Source organism: Rhinolophus sinicus, chromosome 17 (genome assembly GCF_057876585.1).
Source record: "Rhinolophus sinicus isolate RSI-liver-muscle chromosome 17, RSI-T2T, whole genome shotgun sequence".
Classification (NCBI taxonomy): Eukaryota; Metazoa; Chordata; class Mammalia; order Chiroptera; family Rhinolophidae; genus Rhinolophus; species Rhinolophus sinicus.
Genome location: NC_142517.1, coordinates 26,122,862 through 26,140,647, shown reverse-complemented (window position 1 = coordinate 26,140,647; position 17,786 = coordinate 26,122,862). Strand labels below are relative to the sequence as shown.

The 17,786-nt window shown below is 38.1% G+C and overlaps 1 protein-coding gene across 1 annotated transcript in view; it reads right to left on the bottom strand.

Annotated features, from left to right (window-relative positions):
• GMPS (guanosine monophosphate synthase) overlaps window positions 1-8,660 on the bottom strand; it is a 58,209-nt gene extending 49,549 nt beyond the window's left edge. Inside the window, exon 1 of the mRNA XM_088794457.1 lies at window positions 8,527-8,660. Within this exon, the coding sequence (XP_088650583.1) occupies window positions 8,527-8,553 (27 nt within the window). The 5' untranslated portion in view covers window positions 8,554-8,660. The remainder of the gene's footprint in view (window positions 1-8,526) is intronic.
• Between the last annotated feature and the right edge of the window lie 9,126 nt (window positions 8,661-17,786).

Genomic DNA, 17,786 nt, shown 5'->3' with positions numbered 1-17,786 from the left:
GCATTTTGCCTTCCAGTATGAACTCTACCACAAGTAAACATAGTTAATGAAAGTTCTTTATAAGAGAATTCCAGAAAGAATATAATTAGAATAGCAACGTTTTGCAATCCCTAATAAAATAAGGGATCTAAGCTACTATGCTTCACAAAAGGACCAGTGCTGATCTGCAAACAGTTTGTTACTAGTTTATATTAAGAAAAAGTACATAAATTTTATATATACATTGTAAACTTGTATAACAAGTTGGCAGAGTAATTTTATTTCTGTTGAATCTACAATAAAAATTTGGAGCTCTTTTGGTTTGTTTATATTTTTTAATTTCACTTGTCTTAACAATTTATTGTATTTTACAAAAATAATCTTCAGTGGATTGAATTTTTTAAAAAAATTTTAAAATCTTTTTTACTGCAGATCTATCTGTAAGAAGCACTGAACTAAGGCACCAGCTATTAAAATCATTAGGTGAAAGACTGATGAGAAACTTGATAATGGATGGACAAACTGGCAACACCGGAATCCACTGATTAATCTAATGCATGATAATAGAGACCAAGATTATGTTACCTCTTACTTTGAGGCACCAAGTAAACATATAAAGGAAGACTAAACCACGTGTTTATAACTGTTGAGCTGGATGATAGGGACTTTATATTCTTTGCTCTACTTGTGCATATGTTTTTAATTTTCCATATGTAACAGATTACATGATTGGCCCCAATTCTTCATTATTCCCTATACACATGCCTTTTGTCACGTGACTTTGCAGTTTGTCCTGGTATAGGCAGAATATATTTCTTCATTCCCAACATTTGGCTCTACCAGAAGACTTTCTTTGGCCAATGTAATTAGGGCAGAAGCGACTGTGCCAAGCCTAAGCCATCTTAATGTTCCACTTGCCTCCTGTGCTTCTGCCATTATCATGAAAACACCATGAGCCTACTACCGTGTTTCCCTGAAAATAAGACTGGGTCTAATGTTAATTTTTGCTCCAAAAGATGCATTAGGGCTTATATTCAGGGGATGAAATCCTGAAAAATCATGCTAGGGCTTATTTTCCAGTTAGGTCTTATTTTCGGGGCAACACAGGAGTCCCAGGAGAAGGATGAGAGTACTGGAGCTCAGCAAGGCTGAACTCACAAGCAAGAAACTAGTATCATGTCATTCTGAAAATGTTTCTAATACCACCTAAGGTGAAGGTTTTTTAAAACTGGAACACCAAAGCATCCATGGCAGGTTTGGAATTAATCGCATGTTATGATTCTGCGTGGCTATGATCTTGCTTAGCTCTCTGTGATCTTATTTTTAAGATACTTACATTGATTCTTTAGCTTTACAGATTAAAATATAAATGCATACTTACCCTTTTTTAAGGGGTAACTAATGAAGGAAAGACATCAGGGAAGAAAAGCTAGAAGCACTATTAATTACTTCTAAAGGGCTAGGCCTGGTAAAGCCAAGATGTGCCACCCTACCCGGGATAAGATACCTCAAAAACTGACAGAACTTTTCTTATAAAATACCTAAAAATAGCTTTAGATGAAAATACTGTACCAATACCAAGGTTGTATTTTTTAAAAACCCAACCTTGTTAAATCCAGAGCACTTCTAATTCTATTTATATTCATCAGCTTTAATGTCAAATTACTTTTGGATTTAAAATTTAGATTGTTGCTATCAAATAAAGTGTTGCAGTTCTACTGTACATGTTTTTATGTCTACAAAGCCAATCTAAAATAGTCTTGTTTACCCACAAACCACATACTATTTCCCTTAAAATAAAGCAGAACTTTTTAAAAGATCTGTATTATTATAAGATATTATAATGCAATTTTTTAAACTTTGTTGTTCTATACCAAGGTTTATCTCTTGCAGGCATCAAGTACTTTATTACTACAGCTTAAATATTCCAAACTGTAGGAAATAGAAAATACCAAAACCTATTAGGGGCTATCCTCTGACTCAGCAATTCCATTCCTAGGTATTTATCCAAGAGAAATGAAACCTATGTCCACAAAAACTAGAAACAATCCAAATGGCCATCAACAGGTGAAAGAATAAATAAGTTCTAGTATATCCATAAGGTGGAATACTATGCAAAAATAAAAATGAACAAACTACTGATACAGGCAACAACATGCATAAATCGCAAAAACATTATGCAGAGAGAAAGAAGACAGAATCGTTGTATAATTCCATTCACATAATTCAAAAACAGACGAAACTAATGTCCGGTTATAGAAAGCAAGACAGTGGTTGTTGTCGAAGGGATTGGCGGCCAAGGAGCACAAGGGAACCTCGAGAGGGACGGAAATGTCCTGTATCTTGATTGGTTATGTGGGTAAATACATTTGTCAAAACTCAAATCGCAAACTTAAAGATTTGTCCACTTCACTACATGTACATTTTACCTCAATAAAAACAAAACACCTATTAGTGACCTATTTCAAAGTACCATTTCTCTCCACAAACTGAAGGATAAGGCTACAATTAGCACCTGTTACCCTCTGCCTTCAGGGATACTGGATGATCAAGCTCTGCCATGGTGTCAATAACAAAGCCAACACTTATTCAAATCAAAGAGGCACAAAACCAAAAATCTACCAGGTTAAATCCACTTAAGTGGATGAATTCACCAGCCATTAAAAGTTAACACCGGAAACCAAAAAAAAATTAAGTTTATACTTTTATCCTTAAAAATGTTCAGACTAACTCAAGCTATACCCAAAGTTTAACAATTACCTTCAAAAGCATCATCTTCTCTGTCTAATGCTCTACGTATTATGCCTTATTTCACTAAATCAGATGTTGGAGTCGGAAGCAACATCTCACAGTTCATTACAATAATGCAACAGTATAAAAATAGTTCCCCAAAATGTAACTTAGGGTGTCACACACACACACATACAAAATCACATAAAGCAACTATAGTAAAAAATGAATGGTATCCCAACTCATTCTATATCCATCCTTATCCTGATACCAAAACCAAAAATATCACAAGAAAACTGCAAGGCATTATCTCTTATGAATATAGATCAAAACTCCATACAAATGTTAAGAAATCAAATCCAGCAACATATAAAAAAGGATTATATACCATGACCAAGTGATATTTATCCCAGATATGCAAGTTTGATTTAACATGCAAAAACCAATTGATCTAATAATATACCATATATCAATAAAGGACAAAAATCATGTGATCATCTGAATATATGTAGAAAAAGCATTTGTCAAAATCCAACAACTTTTCATAATAAAAACACTCAATAAACTAGGAATAGAAGTGAACTCCCTCAACTTGATAAAGGGCATCTACAAAAAAAAAAAAAAAAAAAAACCCACAGCTAACATTATACTTAATGGTAAAAGACTAAATGCTTTCTCTCTAAGATCAGGAACAAGTATTTCTGCCCTTGCCACTTCTATACAAAATTGTAGTAGATATATTAGCTAGGGCAATTAGAAAGCATCCAGAGTGGAAAGGAAGAAAAAAACTATCTCTATTTGCAAATGACATGATCTTGTATAAAGAAAATCCTAAGGGTTCCAATAAAACACTATTAGACAAATAGACAAATAGACAAGTTCAGAAAAGTTGCAGGATACAAGATAAATATACGAAAAATCAATTGTATCTCTATACACTTGCAATGAACAATCCAAAAATGTAATTAAGATAATTCCATTTACAATAGCATCAGAAAGAAGAAAACAATTTAAGAAAGTATAAAACTTATACTTGAAAAGCTATGTAACATTGGTGAAAAATTAAAAACTTAAATGGGGAAACATCCTATATGGGTCAGAAAACTTAATATTGTTAAGATAATAACTACTGCCCACATTGATCCACAGATTCAACACAATAGCTATCAAAATCATAGCTGGCTTTTTTGCAGAAATTGATAAGCTTATCCTAAGAATCACATTGAAATTCACAGGACCCAGAATAGCCAAAACCAACTTGGAAAAAAAAAAAAGAGAACAATGTTGAAGGATTCACAAGTCCCAATTTCAAAACTTACCACCAAAGCTACAAAATCAAGATAATGTAATACTGACACAAGAATAGATGTATAGATGAATAGGACAGAATTGAGAGTACAAAAAAAAAATGTCAATTGATAGCCTACAAGGGTGTCAATGACATTCAAAAAGGAAAGAATAGTCTTTTTAAAAAAAATGGTACCGGATACCTGGATGGCCAAAAACAAAAGAATGATGTCAGTACCTTACCTTACAGCATATACAAAAATTAGCTCAAATGGATCAAAGACCTAAATATAGGAGCTAAAACTTTAAAACTATTAGAAGACAACAGGCAATTACACAGGTCTTCATGATCTTGAATTAGGAAGTGTTTCTTAGATATGATACCAAAAACACAAGTGACAAAAGAAAAATAAATTCAACTGCATTAAAAATTTTTATGTATCACAGGACACCATTAAATGAAAAAAACCACAGAATAGCAGGAGCTGTCTGTAAATCCTACCTCATGAGAGACTTGTCACTAGAATAAAGAACTTTACAACTCAAATAAAAAGACAAATAACCCATTTTCAAAATGGGCAAAAGATCTGAATAGACATTTCTCCAAAGAAAATATACAAATGGCCAATAAGCACATGAAAAGATGCTCAACATCATCAGTAATTAGATAAATGCAAACCAAAACCACAAGATACCACTTCATATCTACTATGATGGCTATAATCAAAAAGACAAGTGTTGGCAATGATGTGGAGAATCTAGAACCTAATACACTGTGTGTGGGCTGACAGAAAGGTAAAATACTGCAGCCACTTTGACAGTTCCTCAAAAGAATCATTATATGACCCAGCAAGTCCACTCATAGGTATGTACCCAAGAGAAGTGAAAACGTATGGTTGCACAAAAACTTATAGAGGAATATTTATAGCAACATTATCCATAATATCAAAAAATGTAAAAAACTCTATGTCCACTAACTAATGAATGGATAAATAAAAGGTGGTATTATCCGTACAATGGAATATATTCAGCAATAAAAAGGAATAAGATACTTACACATGCTACAAGATGGATGAACTTTGAAAGCATTATACTAAGTAAAAGAAGCCAGTCACAAAAGACTACATATTTTAAGATTTTGTATTTAAATGTCCAAAATAGGCAAATCTAGAGACAGAAAACTGATTAGAAGTTGCCTAGGGTTGAGACAGAAGACAGCTGGGGAAAAATGAGGACTGACTGCTAGAGGGTATGGGGTTTTTCTTTTTGAGGTGATGAGACTGTTTTAAAATTACCATGTTGTACAAATCTGTGAATATCCTAGGCACCAATGAACTGTGGCCTTTAAATGGGCAAATGTTATGGTATGTGAATTGTATTTCAATAAAGCTGTTATAAAAATTGTTTTTGAGAGGTGAATGGTAGAATCTAGATACAGATGTTGACTAAATTTTCTTTTAACGTGTTTGTTTGAAATTTTCATAAAATGTGAGAAGGGGCGAAACAGATAAGAAAGTTCCATTATTACCAACAACATATCAAAACAATGTTATATCTACAAGTATTTTCATTCATTTAAAGTTTCCCAAACTAATTAAAGATTGGTCATTCAAAATTCGTCCAAAGCAGAATTTCAGAATTCTGGAGTCCTAGATTTGCATTCATAATGAGACTCAGGGGATAAAAATTACCAAAACTAGTTCTCCAAATTACAGACAAGTGAGCGTGATTTAAATGTACACAAATCTCCATGAGTTCTAAGAGATAAAAAGTATTCTGTTCTCCCAGGGACAACCAGGAGTAACAGAGAATTTTATGTACCTAGGAAGTTTTAAAGATTTGGGAAATATCCTCTGAAAGTTTTATGGCACATTAGACCAGAAAAGATAGAACAAAATCTAAAGAACATTACTCTGATAATCAATCCTGCCTTAAAAGAACTAGAAAAAAAGTTTTTATGTCTAATACTTGACATATACTATTCATACACAATACTGAATAGACATAAAAATTTTTTAAAGAATAGCTGATTACCTTTGCTCTTATTTATATTAAATAAGATCTTAACTAAATAACATTTATCAACTCATTAACTAAGGAAACAAAAATCTCTGCTTTGAATTGTTAACCAAAGCAGGCCTGAAAAAAAAGAAAAACTAGGTTCTAATACCAGCTATGGTTTTTCAGTATAGAAAGCTGGAACACATGAAGGTCCTTTCCAGCTCTAAAATGATACTCTGTGGATAAAACTAATGAAAAGAGCTGAAATACTTTTACAAATTTTAGATGTCTCCTAAATCTCTATCATGCAGAAAAAAAATGTTATTTTAGAAAATCCTGATAAAAACTGAAATGTACCAGAATAGGAATCAAAATCAACTTGAATTTAGAGTCAGAGGCATAACAGATGTACAGAGAGAGCTTGAGTCCCGTAGCTGTATTTTACTCCAGAGGGAAAGGTGGTTCTGTAGTAAGCTATGGAAAATAGATGTCTACTCGGATTTCCAGGTGGAACTCCTAGAAATATCCTATTTCACCTACTTTATTATGCTTATTCCCCACATTTAAACACCTCTTTACTTGAAATGTTCCTATAATCAATGACATATCATGGCTGAATTGTAGGGTGTTTTTTTTTTTCCCTAGAAGAAATTTCCTAAGAAGTAATTATAGTTTTGATGAAATAGTTATTCCCTAGTATTGCTCCTCTTGAAAATGCTTCCAATTCAGTCTCATCTAATTGTTAGTACGAAAAAAAAACCAAAAAAAACAAAAACCCAAAACACCACATTCTTGATTATGCTATAAAATATAAAGGACCTAGAAATAAAAATAAGGTAATCAACAATTCATCTGAGGCTCAAATATATCAAACTAATAATCAAGAGCCTCTTTAAAATTCAAACTGAACGAAAACAAACAAACAACACCAGTTAGGAAATAACAAGTCATTTCCTCTATCAAGACAAAGCTGAATTTTTCCAATGAGTTGTAATGCTCAAAAAAGAAGAAAAAGACTGTGCAAGTTAACAGGAAAGAGCTGTACACTCAGGTTTACATAATGAGATCAGAAATTAAAGGTTTGAGTGTCTTCATTCACCTACTGTAATCCTGAGAAAGAGCTCCAAATAGTCTGACCATCAGCATATTTGGTTTAAAAAGAGTATATCGACTACCTTACAATCTTTACGCATTTGCTCAACAAATACTTTCTGAATGTTTACTAGATACTAAGCAATCATTCATGGAGAGGACCCTCTAAGATCTGACACTTAGACACCACCTTTGTAAGAGAATACTGCCTGAATAAGACCTGACAACAACACCAATTCCCATCTGACGTTTAAAATTCCACACACCAGAATAAAATGCAATGAAGTAATTTCTTAAAGCCAGGCCCTAAACAGCATACAGGAGGTACACCTTGCTCAAGTAAATCGCAATTCAAAACTGCCGTCTCCTGCTGACCAAACTGACTTTGTGAGGGTCGGAAAGAATTCCAGGCCCACGAAATTGTAAGACAGAAATGAAAGCGAAGGTGCTCAACTCAGAAGCGAGCCGAAAGAAGGGCTAAACAAAAAGTGAGCCGGAGGTGATGAGGAGTGCCGCAGCGGCCCAAACGTGCCCTCCCGCCTCGGCACATCAAGTTAGCAACTTTTCCAGCACCCCGTGACTCCCGACTTCCCCAGCCGCCCGGCATGATGGCAGAGGCTAGAGTCAGGGCGAAGGATCCCCACGGCGGGAGCCGGTCCCACAGCAAACGAACGTATAAAATAAGGAGCGAGCGGGATGGGGGCGGGGTTGGAAATGCTCCTTCCCTCGGAGAAGGATGAGGGGAGAAGAACCGAGTGAGCGACCCTTGGGCCACCAGCCCTGACCCGGGAACGGGGAGTGCTATAGTCTCGCGGTCTCGCCGAGGGCCGGGCTCGCAGCCACGCGGGACCCTCAGGCCGGCGTGTGGGAACCCGGCGGGCCTCACCGAGGGCAGGCGGGAAACGGGGTGGCGGGAAGACGATACGATGGCCCAGCTCGATCCTCGTACGCGAGGCCACAACCCTGCCCTGCCTTCGGCGGGCCCCGAGAGCTCCATAAAAGGCCCCCAGCTTCCTGAAGGGACGGGATGAGGGATGAGGAAGACCCCTCCCCACGTACACACAAACCCGCTCGCCTCCCTACCCCCCACCCTCGGGCCGCGCTCGGCCCGCTCTGCGCCCCACAGCGGCGCAGGGAGGCCAGGGCCAGCCGCGCGGCCGCAAGAAGCTGACGCCTTCCCCGACGCCGGGAGCTTGGCGGGCGCAGGAACCCCGGCACGCAGACAAAATCAACAAAGGCACCTGCCGCTCGCGAAAAGAAAACATGCCACAGGCCCCGACCCGTGGCTCTCTGACTCGCTGCTGCCGGGGCCGCAAAGATGCGCTGACGGGTTGAGGAGAGGGGGCGGGGAAGGGCCACGAGCGGTGGCTCCCGGGCCACGGAGCCTAGCGTCCCTCCCGAGGCGGTGAAGCAGGGATCACCACGCCAGACACTGACCTTGGAGTCTCCGTTGCACAGAGCCATCGGGGCCCGGGCCGCGGCAGCCAAAGTATGAGACGGGACGGGAGAGGGCCGACGGGGTCCACGCCACGGGACGCGGCTAAAAAAAAGGCCTGGTTGAGGAGCGGGCGAGAGCAGAGAGGAGCGGGCCTCCTGCAAAGCGCGGAATCAGGCAATAGCTGCCGTGCGCTGGCCCCAGCGCCGCGGGAGAGGAGACCAGCAGCGCACACGCTGCCCCCGCCTCCTGCTTCCGCCCCGGCCGGCCACTGGGAGGAGCCAGAGCCCGTGTGGCTAGGCAGCCCAGCCAAGGACACCCCCGACTTGCCGCCGCCCAATGATCCCGCCTCAGGAGGCGGGCCCTTCGGCTCGAGGCCCCGCCTCCAGGTCTGTCCCGCCGCTCAGTCCGGCTCCCGGGAGAAGAAACCCGCCCAGTCTCCTGCCTGCTGGCCTACGGGAAGAGGAGCCGGCGGCTCCTGGCCTCGCCCCCGCTGCCAAGCCCCGCCCCCGCCTCCGTCCGGCCAGCCCCTGGGAGGAGGAGCCCGCGGCGCCCAGCCAGGTTCCGCCTGTGTCTCCCCCGCACCGGGCAGCCGGCCCTAACTGGAGGGGTCCGTGGCGCCCCGCCCCGTCCCCGCCGTTAAGGCCCGCCCCCGAGGAAAATCCAACCGCCGCCGACTTGCTGTTTGCGGGCTCGCCTGGGACCACTGTGAGAGGCTTGTGGTGCCGAGTTGGTGGCTTTACAGAGCTGGGTTTCTGGGGGTACTGAAGCCCGTGGGGCGGCCTCAAGTTTTGGGACATGGAGGAGGCCAAAGCTGCTTTACAGTTTCGTAGTGACGTCTCAAGGGATGACAAAGTGAAATTTGATCTCTGGTCCCTCTAAAGTTCTACTGCGGATGCAGAATTTCCAAAAGAAAATGGTTTGAGAGCAGCAACCTGGTCATGAAGCTCAGTTTGCACAGCAAACTATGTTTCTATTCGGATTATGGAGAAGGGGCTGCAGTCCTTCGAGCTACTCCTTGGCATCCGTCAGGATGAGGCATTACTTTGAATTTTGCCACCTGAGAGCCTAAATCGGGGCTGGAGACTAGATTAAAAACACTTGGAATGGCTTCCAGTTAACAGCCTTTTGACAAATATTCAGTTGTAATACAGCCAAATTTGGTGAGCTCATGCTATGTGTCAGGCTGTAGTTGAGGAGCTAAAGTGAGCAACCCTGACTTCCAAAAACTAATTTTATCCTAAGCAATCCCATAAAAATAGTGAGGATTGATATTCTTATCCACTGTTTACTAATGAGGAAACTGAGGCTCAGTGAGATCATGTGCCTCTGCTCTCTGCATAGGAGGTAAGGGGTACCTGATCTGAGAAAGGATAGACAGTTTAATAGTAGAATATTTACGGTAACAAACGGTCCAAGGCTCTGGTGGGCCTCTGACTCAAGGAAAATATTTCACTTACCCTATGTTGAGCTGAAAAGTGGATACTTGAACTTTTTAAAGCCATGGATACTGGGTTCTCTTGGTGTGAACCATCCAAAGACTATCCTGTAGTAACCAATAGGAGAGCTTCAACTGGCATCACCATCCCCCCAGAATAGAATGGAATGTAGTATGCTGGCAGTTAGGATTGGCTAAGTCCCATCTATATTAGATAATGCCTAATTTAAATATATCCTAGTGGTCACTTATGTTTCTGGCTAAGAATATCAGAATGTACCAGGATCCTTACATCTTACGTTCTTCTTCTGCAACTTTTGACTCTATTTGCCCCTCCCTCTTTCTTTTTTATAACTTTTTTTTATTATTAGTTTCAGGTGTACCAAACAACATAATTAGACAGTTACATACCTCACAAAGTGATAACCCCAACAAGTCTACTACCTATCTGACACTGTACATGGTCGTTACAGTACCATTGACTATATTCCCTATGTTGTACCCTGTTTCCCCGAAAATAAGACCTAGCCGGACCATCAGCTCTAATGCATCTTTTGGAGCAAAATTTAATATAAGACCCAGTGTTATATTATATTATACCTGCTCTTATTTTATTATGTTATACTCCATCTTATATTAAAATACGACCGGGTCTTATATTAATTTTTTCTCCAAAAGATGCATTAGAGCTGATGGTCTGGCTAGGTCTTATTTTGGGGGAAACACGGTATTGAGATTATCATATGGTTTTCATTTTTTCAGTTTGTTAATGCTGTAAATTACATTGATTGATTTTGGAATGTTAAACCAACGCTGCATTCTTGGGATAAACTTAAAGTAATCATGATGCATTTTCCTTTGTATATATTGGATTGGATTTGCAAAAATTTTGGTTTTGAATTTTTGTATCTGTATTCATGAGGAATATCAGTTTGTAATTTTCTTGTAATGTCTTTGGCTGCTTTTCTTATCTGGGTAATGCTGGCCTCAAAAAATTAAGTTGAGAATTTGTGTAGAATTATTATTTCTAGAATAGTTGGTATAGAATTGGTTTTATTTCTTCCTTAAATGTTTGGTAGAATTCACCAATGAGGCCATGTGAACCTGAACTTTTTGTTGTAATATGGTTTTTAACTACAAAATCCATATTAAAAAATAGATACAGTGCTCTTAAGATTATCTATTTTTTTCTTGAGTGAGCTTTGGCAAATTTTGTATTTCAAGGAATTTGTCAGTTTCATCTAAGTGTGACATTCATAGGCATAATATTATTCAATAATATTCTCTTACTATGCTTTTAATACCTAGAATCTACAGTGATGTCAACTTTCTCATTCCTGATGTTAGTATTTGTGTTTTCTCTGTTTTCACTCATGAGACTGGCCAGAAGTTTACTGATTTTATTGATCCTCTGGAAAAGAAAAAAAAACAGCTCTTAGTTTTATTTATTTTCTCTATTATTTTTCTCCTTTCTATTACATTGATTTCCACTTTGATCTTTATTATATCTCTTTTTCTTCTTGCTTTGTATTTGATTTGGTCTTTTTCTAGTTTTTTAAATTGGAATCGGAGGTCATTGATTTTAGACGTTTCTTCTTGTCCAATATAGGAATTTATCTTTATAAATTTGCCCCTAAGTACTGCTTTAGGGATATCCCACAAATTCATATATATATAATTTTCATTTTCATTCAATTCTCCATAGTGTCTAATTTTCCCTTTGAATTTTTCTTTGACCTATGGGTTAGCTAAAAGTGTGTAATTTAGTTTCCAAATATTTGAGGATTTTTCCAGAGGTCTTTCTGTTATTGGTTTCTAATTTAATTCCATTGTGGTCATAGAATATACTTTTTTTGACTTCAATCTTTTTAAATTTCTTGAGATTTGTTTTATAGTTTAGAATATAGTTTATCGTGGTGAATGTTCTGCTGTTGTGTGAGTGTTCTATAAATGGGAACTAGGTTAAGTTGGTTGATAGCATTGTTCAAGACTATTATATTCCTGCTGATTTTTTGTTCATTTATTCTATCAGGTCTTGAGAGAGGGGTGCTAAAATCTCCAACTATAATTATGATTTTATCAATTTCTGCTGATCTATCAGTTTTTGCTTCATGTATTTTGAAGCTCTGTTAATAGGGTCATAAATGTTTAGAATTGTTGTTGATCGCTTTATCATTATGAAAATGACATTCTTTATCCCTGGTAATATTTTTTACTCTAACAATTTCTTTGTCCAATATTAAAATAGCATGCCTGATTTCTTGACAGGTTCTTGGCATGATATATCTTTTGCAACCCTTTAACCTGTGTTTGTCTTTATGTTTAAAGTGTTTCTTTTAGGCAGCAAATAATTAGGTGTTGCTTTTTTTTCCCTGATCTGCCAATTTCTCTCTTTTAATTGGAGTGCTTAGACCAATTGTATTCAATGTGATTATTGATACGGTTAGGTTTATGTATATAATCTAGAGATTCTCAAGGCAGTAGGCCGGGGCAATTGAAGGGCCATCCCTTTTGTTTCCTGTCTCTCAGGGTCACTGAGATGCTTGATATCCAGTATTTTGAAGCCTTGGTTTTATTTATTTTGTCTGAGGTTCTTTGCGATGTTTCAGACAGGAGGGTAAATTCAGTTCCTGTTATTCCATCTATGACAGAAGTGGAAGTCTGGAAACTTCCTTTAATGATTAGTTGAAACATCTTAAACCTATAAGGTTTTCCTTTATCTGTCAGAAACATTTTTGTTAAGAGTGAAGAGTGCCCTGAATTCAGAACAACTTAGGCAACATAGAATAGCGATTCTGATTTTTATAAATGTAAATGTGTGGCTTCAGAAACTAACACATTTTTCAAAAAAAAAAGCATTTGATAAAATCCACAGATAGAAATTTGCATATTTGGTGTGTATTGTATCATGAAATATTTATTTCGGGTATAATCCATTTTTCATCCTTATTTCATCTTTCAAAATGTTTACTCTTAAATTTCCCATTAACAACAACAACAAAATTAACTTTTACGAAAAATATTAGCTGTCAAATTAAAGTATGAAAGAAGTACATAGTTTTTCAAAATCCTTTTAGGATGGTATCTGAGTTCTTAAAAAATTGAAAACAGCTGCTCTAAAATAAAAATTAATCATATATCCCTTCTTAATGGCTTCCCATTGCTCTCAGGATAAACTCCAAACTTCCAATGTTGCTCACTTAGTACTTGGAGATTTGGCCTGTCCCTGTTTACCTTGTAGCCTGTTCTCTTACCACTGCCCCCTCGCTCTGCTCCCTAGCCATATTAAATTGCTTTAGTTCCTTAAACATGACACAGAGTTCTCTCTTGTCTTGGGTATTTAGCACCTAAATATCTTCTGTCTAGAATAGTTCTGTTCCCTCCCACACAACTTTGAAGTCTTGGGATAGATGTCTTTTCCTCTTTTGTGCTTCCATAAGTACTCACCACCCTCTATTGTATTTACCTGTTCACTTGTCTCAATCCACTGAAAGCCCTGGAAGTAATATCATCCCATCAGCAATGAGCAAACATAACAGTCAGATACTGGTTTCTCAATACCATTCTCCAGCAAAAGGAACCAAGTCTTCTTGGGGAAATGGCTGATTTTAAGACTGAGGCAAGGACAAGATAACCAGGAACATCTTTTTGTGCCAGAAAGTAAGGAAGTGCACAGAGAACAATGAGGACATGTCAGAGGGACACAGGATTCAGTTTGAGAGGACTTTCACTGGCCAAATCTGGGACAATATATCAAAATAAATAGCGATGGTAAACAGACTATATCTACTGATTAAATTAGGAGTCCATTAGTCTATGACTATATAAATAAATGAATAATTAAATGGAGAAAAACTCCTTCCTTAAAATAGAATGTCCACTAATAAAGGTCAAAGAAATAATTGACTTAAAAAATCATCACTTTGCAACCATCACAGAAATAATAAATTCAAACAAGAAACATCAAAGAATGGTAAAATTCATGGATGAAAGTTGCATCAAGAACAGGTTTTATTTACGTTGTCTCAAAGTCTCTCCCTATAAAATAATTATTAATTATTCAAGGAAAAAGAGTAACTTTACAGTGGAGAAAACTGAAGACACCTCCTTACTCAAGTGATGGAAGCTAACATCAACAGTAATGGAACAAATCAACATCATCTGTCATTGATGGATACAGTGAGCTGAGCACAGTGTTACTTAGGGTTGTCTTGCCTAAAATGTATAACCTAATCATGAGTAAATATCAGGCAAACCCACATGGAGGCACATTCCACAAAATAACAGGTCTTTAATTGTTCCAGTTATCTATTGCTTTGTAACAAACACCCTGAAACCTAGTGGCTTAGAAGAACACTTTATTTTACTGTGATTTGGACAAGGTTCAGCAGGGATAGTTCATCTCTGCTCTAATGTGTCATCTACTGAGGCCCAGAGCCTGTCTCCTGTAAACCTCAGCTGGAGTGGCTCAAAGGCTGGGAGCTAGAATCATGTGAAGGCTTTCCTACTCATATCTCTAACACCTGAGCTCGGAGACTGAACTAGCTGAGGGCTGGAATGGCTGTGGCCCATCTGGCATCTCTAACTCTACGTGGTCTCTTCATCACCATGACTTCAGGGTAACAGTATTTCCTACATTTTAGCTCAGAACTTCAGGGTGGGAGGGAAGAGAGAGAGAGGAGAGAGAGACAGACAGAGAGAGAGAGAGAGAGAGCGCTGAGCACTGTATGGACCTCTATAATCTACCCTTGGAAGTCATACAGGTATACTTCTCTTCATTCTACTCATGGAATGAGTCATGGGCCTGTCCAGACTTAAGGAGAGGGTTTTAGAAGAGCATGTGGAACTGGAAATGTGGTGCAACGCTTGGAAAATACAATTAGCCACAGTAATCTTAAAAAATGAAAGTCAAGGGGTGACTGAGGAACTGTTCTAGATTGAAGGACAATCAAGAGACATGACAATTGAGTGGAATACAGGCTCCTGGATTGAAACCTTTTGCTATAAGGATTGGCTTGGAGCTCTTTGTACTGTTATTGCAACATTGCTCTAAGTTTGAAATCACTTCAAAATTTTAAAAAATCAAATGTGCCATAAAAGCTCACAATTTAAAAATCTTACAATTAATCTTTTCATAAAGCAATAGATACCATGTAATAAAAATAACCACCCATGTTCCATATATGATACATTCATATTTTTAATATCATGTTTTATTAAAGCAGACCACCGAATTTATTCTCATTATTATATTTTTATTGATCACCCTTCTATGATCTCTGTCACAACTATAGTCTCAAATTTGGGTCACCTTCTCTTAGAGCCAAACTGACATCCTCCTGGTGAGAACTGATGCAGCCAAATCCTGTGCCTTCATTTCTAGGAAAAAGAAGGATATAACTTTTGGTATCTTAACCTTTGAAAGGTTTCTAAAACTGGTGATCAAAATAGCACTTCATGTATCAAAGCAAATTCTAAATTCTTTACGTATATTAATTAACTCATTTTCTCAGAGCAGTCCTATGAGATGTGTGGTACTATTATCCCCTTGTCACTCTTTTATGATTGAGAAAACTGGAAGAGAAATTAATTAGCATAAGGTGATACAGCCTGTACACCACAGACTGAGATTCACAACAGGCCAACTAGCTCTAGCCTTTTTATTGTTTATTAAACATTCAAAATATACTTTGCCAAGCAATCTTTGAAACCACAAGTATCACCAGGAACAATTTAAAGCAGAGCAATGGCCCTGTTATCACTGTTTCTTCCATCTGTTTGCAGTGCTATGATTTTGATGCATTTTTGAAATGGTTATCCTTGACAAACTTCATGGCATAAATTCATTGGAAATTACACAGACACACACACACACACACACACACACATGAGGTCTGAAATTAAGTTCGCAAACTTGTTGCAATGATGTTGCTAACCTTTTTTGATATCAGAGGGATTATTCATTATGATTTTGTACCAACTGGACAATTCACCAAGTTTACTATTTGGAAGTGCAGAAAAGGCTGTGTGAAAAAGACGAAAACGACCTGAACTTTTCACCAACAATTCATGGCTCTTATATCACGACAATGCACCAGCTCACACAGCACTGTCTGTGAGGGAGTTTTTAGCCAGTAAACAAGTAACTGTATTGGAACACCCTCCCTACTCACCTGATCTGGCCCCCAATGACTTCTTTCTTTACCCGAAGATAAAGGAAATATTGAAAGGGGACATTTGGATGACATTCAGGAGATCAAGGGTAATATGACAACAGCTCTGATGGCCATTCCAGAAAAAGAATTCCAAAATTGCTTTGAAGGGTGGACTAGGTGTTGGTGCTGATGCATAGCTTCCCAAGGGGAGTACTTGGAAGGTGACCATCGTGATATTCAGCAGTGAGGTATGTAGCACTTTATCCCTCTCCTCTCAGCCTCTGGAAACCAGCATTACATTTTATGTTTCTATGAATGTGACTATTTTAGACACCTCATGTAAGTGAAATCATACAGTATTTGTCTTTTTCTGACTGGCTTATTTCACTTAGCATCTTATCATAATGTGCTCAAAGTTCATTCACGTTGTCGCATGTGACAGGATTTCCTTCCTTTTTAAGGCTGAATAATGTTCTATTTATATAAATATAAGCTAGAATATTATTATTATTATGTATGATATGTGTTTATTTTTTCATATGTATATCTCACAATTTGTTTATCCATTCAAATATCAATGGACATTTGGGTTACTTCCACCTCTTGGCTATTGTGAATAATGCTGCTGTTAGAGTGTTTGTGTATTAAAAACAGAAAACATAAGCATGAAACATGGTAAGTCACAAAATAGCTTATAATGATAGTGAAAAAAATGAAACTCTCCAGGTTTTGAAATATAGTATGCTTTCTGTTCTTGTATAAATAATGATAACAACACATTACACAGAATTTTTCAACTTAGGAATTTAAGCTGTTTTCATATATTAGAAATCACTTATCTTCACATAATGTCAGTATTCCAGCAATAGGCATCATAATACTTATATAAGTATAGGGCTCAATTTGTAACTGTAGGGGAGGAAGAAACTTTCCTCTACCCACAAGATTCTTTTGGTCTAATAATCAAATAGATCTGAGACAGATTAATAAGAGAAAACAACCAAGTTTAATACATACATATGTATAGGAGCCCCACATACATGAAACAGTCAGAGACCCCACATGCATGAGAATGTTCAGAGTCAGAAAGGGCAAATGGGTCTGTAAGACATCCTGGGCTAGGGGTGAGGTTAATGTATCTTGGGGCTTCAGAAGGTAATTACAGGGACAGCACACGTTCAATAATTATTAGTTTGCCCTACCATGTAGATAAGCGAACAGTCAACTCTGGTTTTAAGTCTTCTTGTGGGCCAGGCTCCTAATTTAAATTCTTCTAGACAGCAGAAGTTTCTCTTGAGCCTGCAGGGTCTCCATTGCCTTTAGCTCAAAACAACTCACTTGGCATTGAGGCACATCTTTGGGTGGCTTATTTTGAATCCCTACATAACCAGTAGCTTGATGTTTTTAAATTTCAACGTCTTCCTACTAATCAGCTCTACTTTCAGAGGCTCAATAGAACCAAGATAACTACAAACCTGAAGTGGGTTGGAGAAGAAGTGTGGCCCGATGCTACTTAGAGACTGTTACAAAACTAGATGCTTTTCCTGAAAGGAGAGACTTCATAAAATTTCCCTTTCCAAACCTCCTCCTATTTTATCTAAGATTTATTTCTCCAGTAGTGGTGTTAGCCACCCAAAGTAAAATTCCTTCTCTGGGAACAACAACTTCT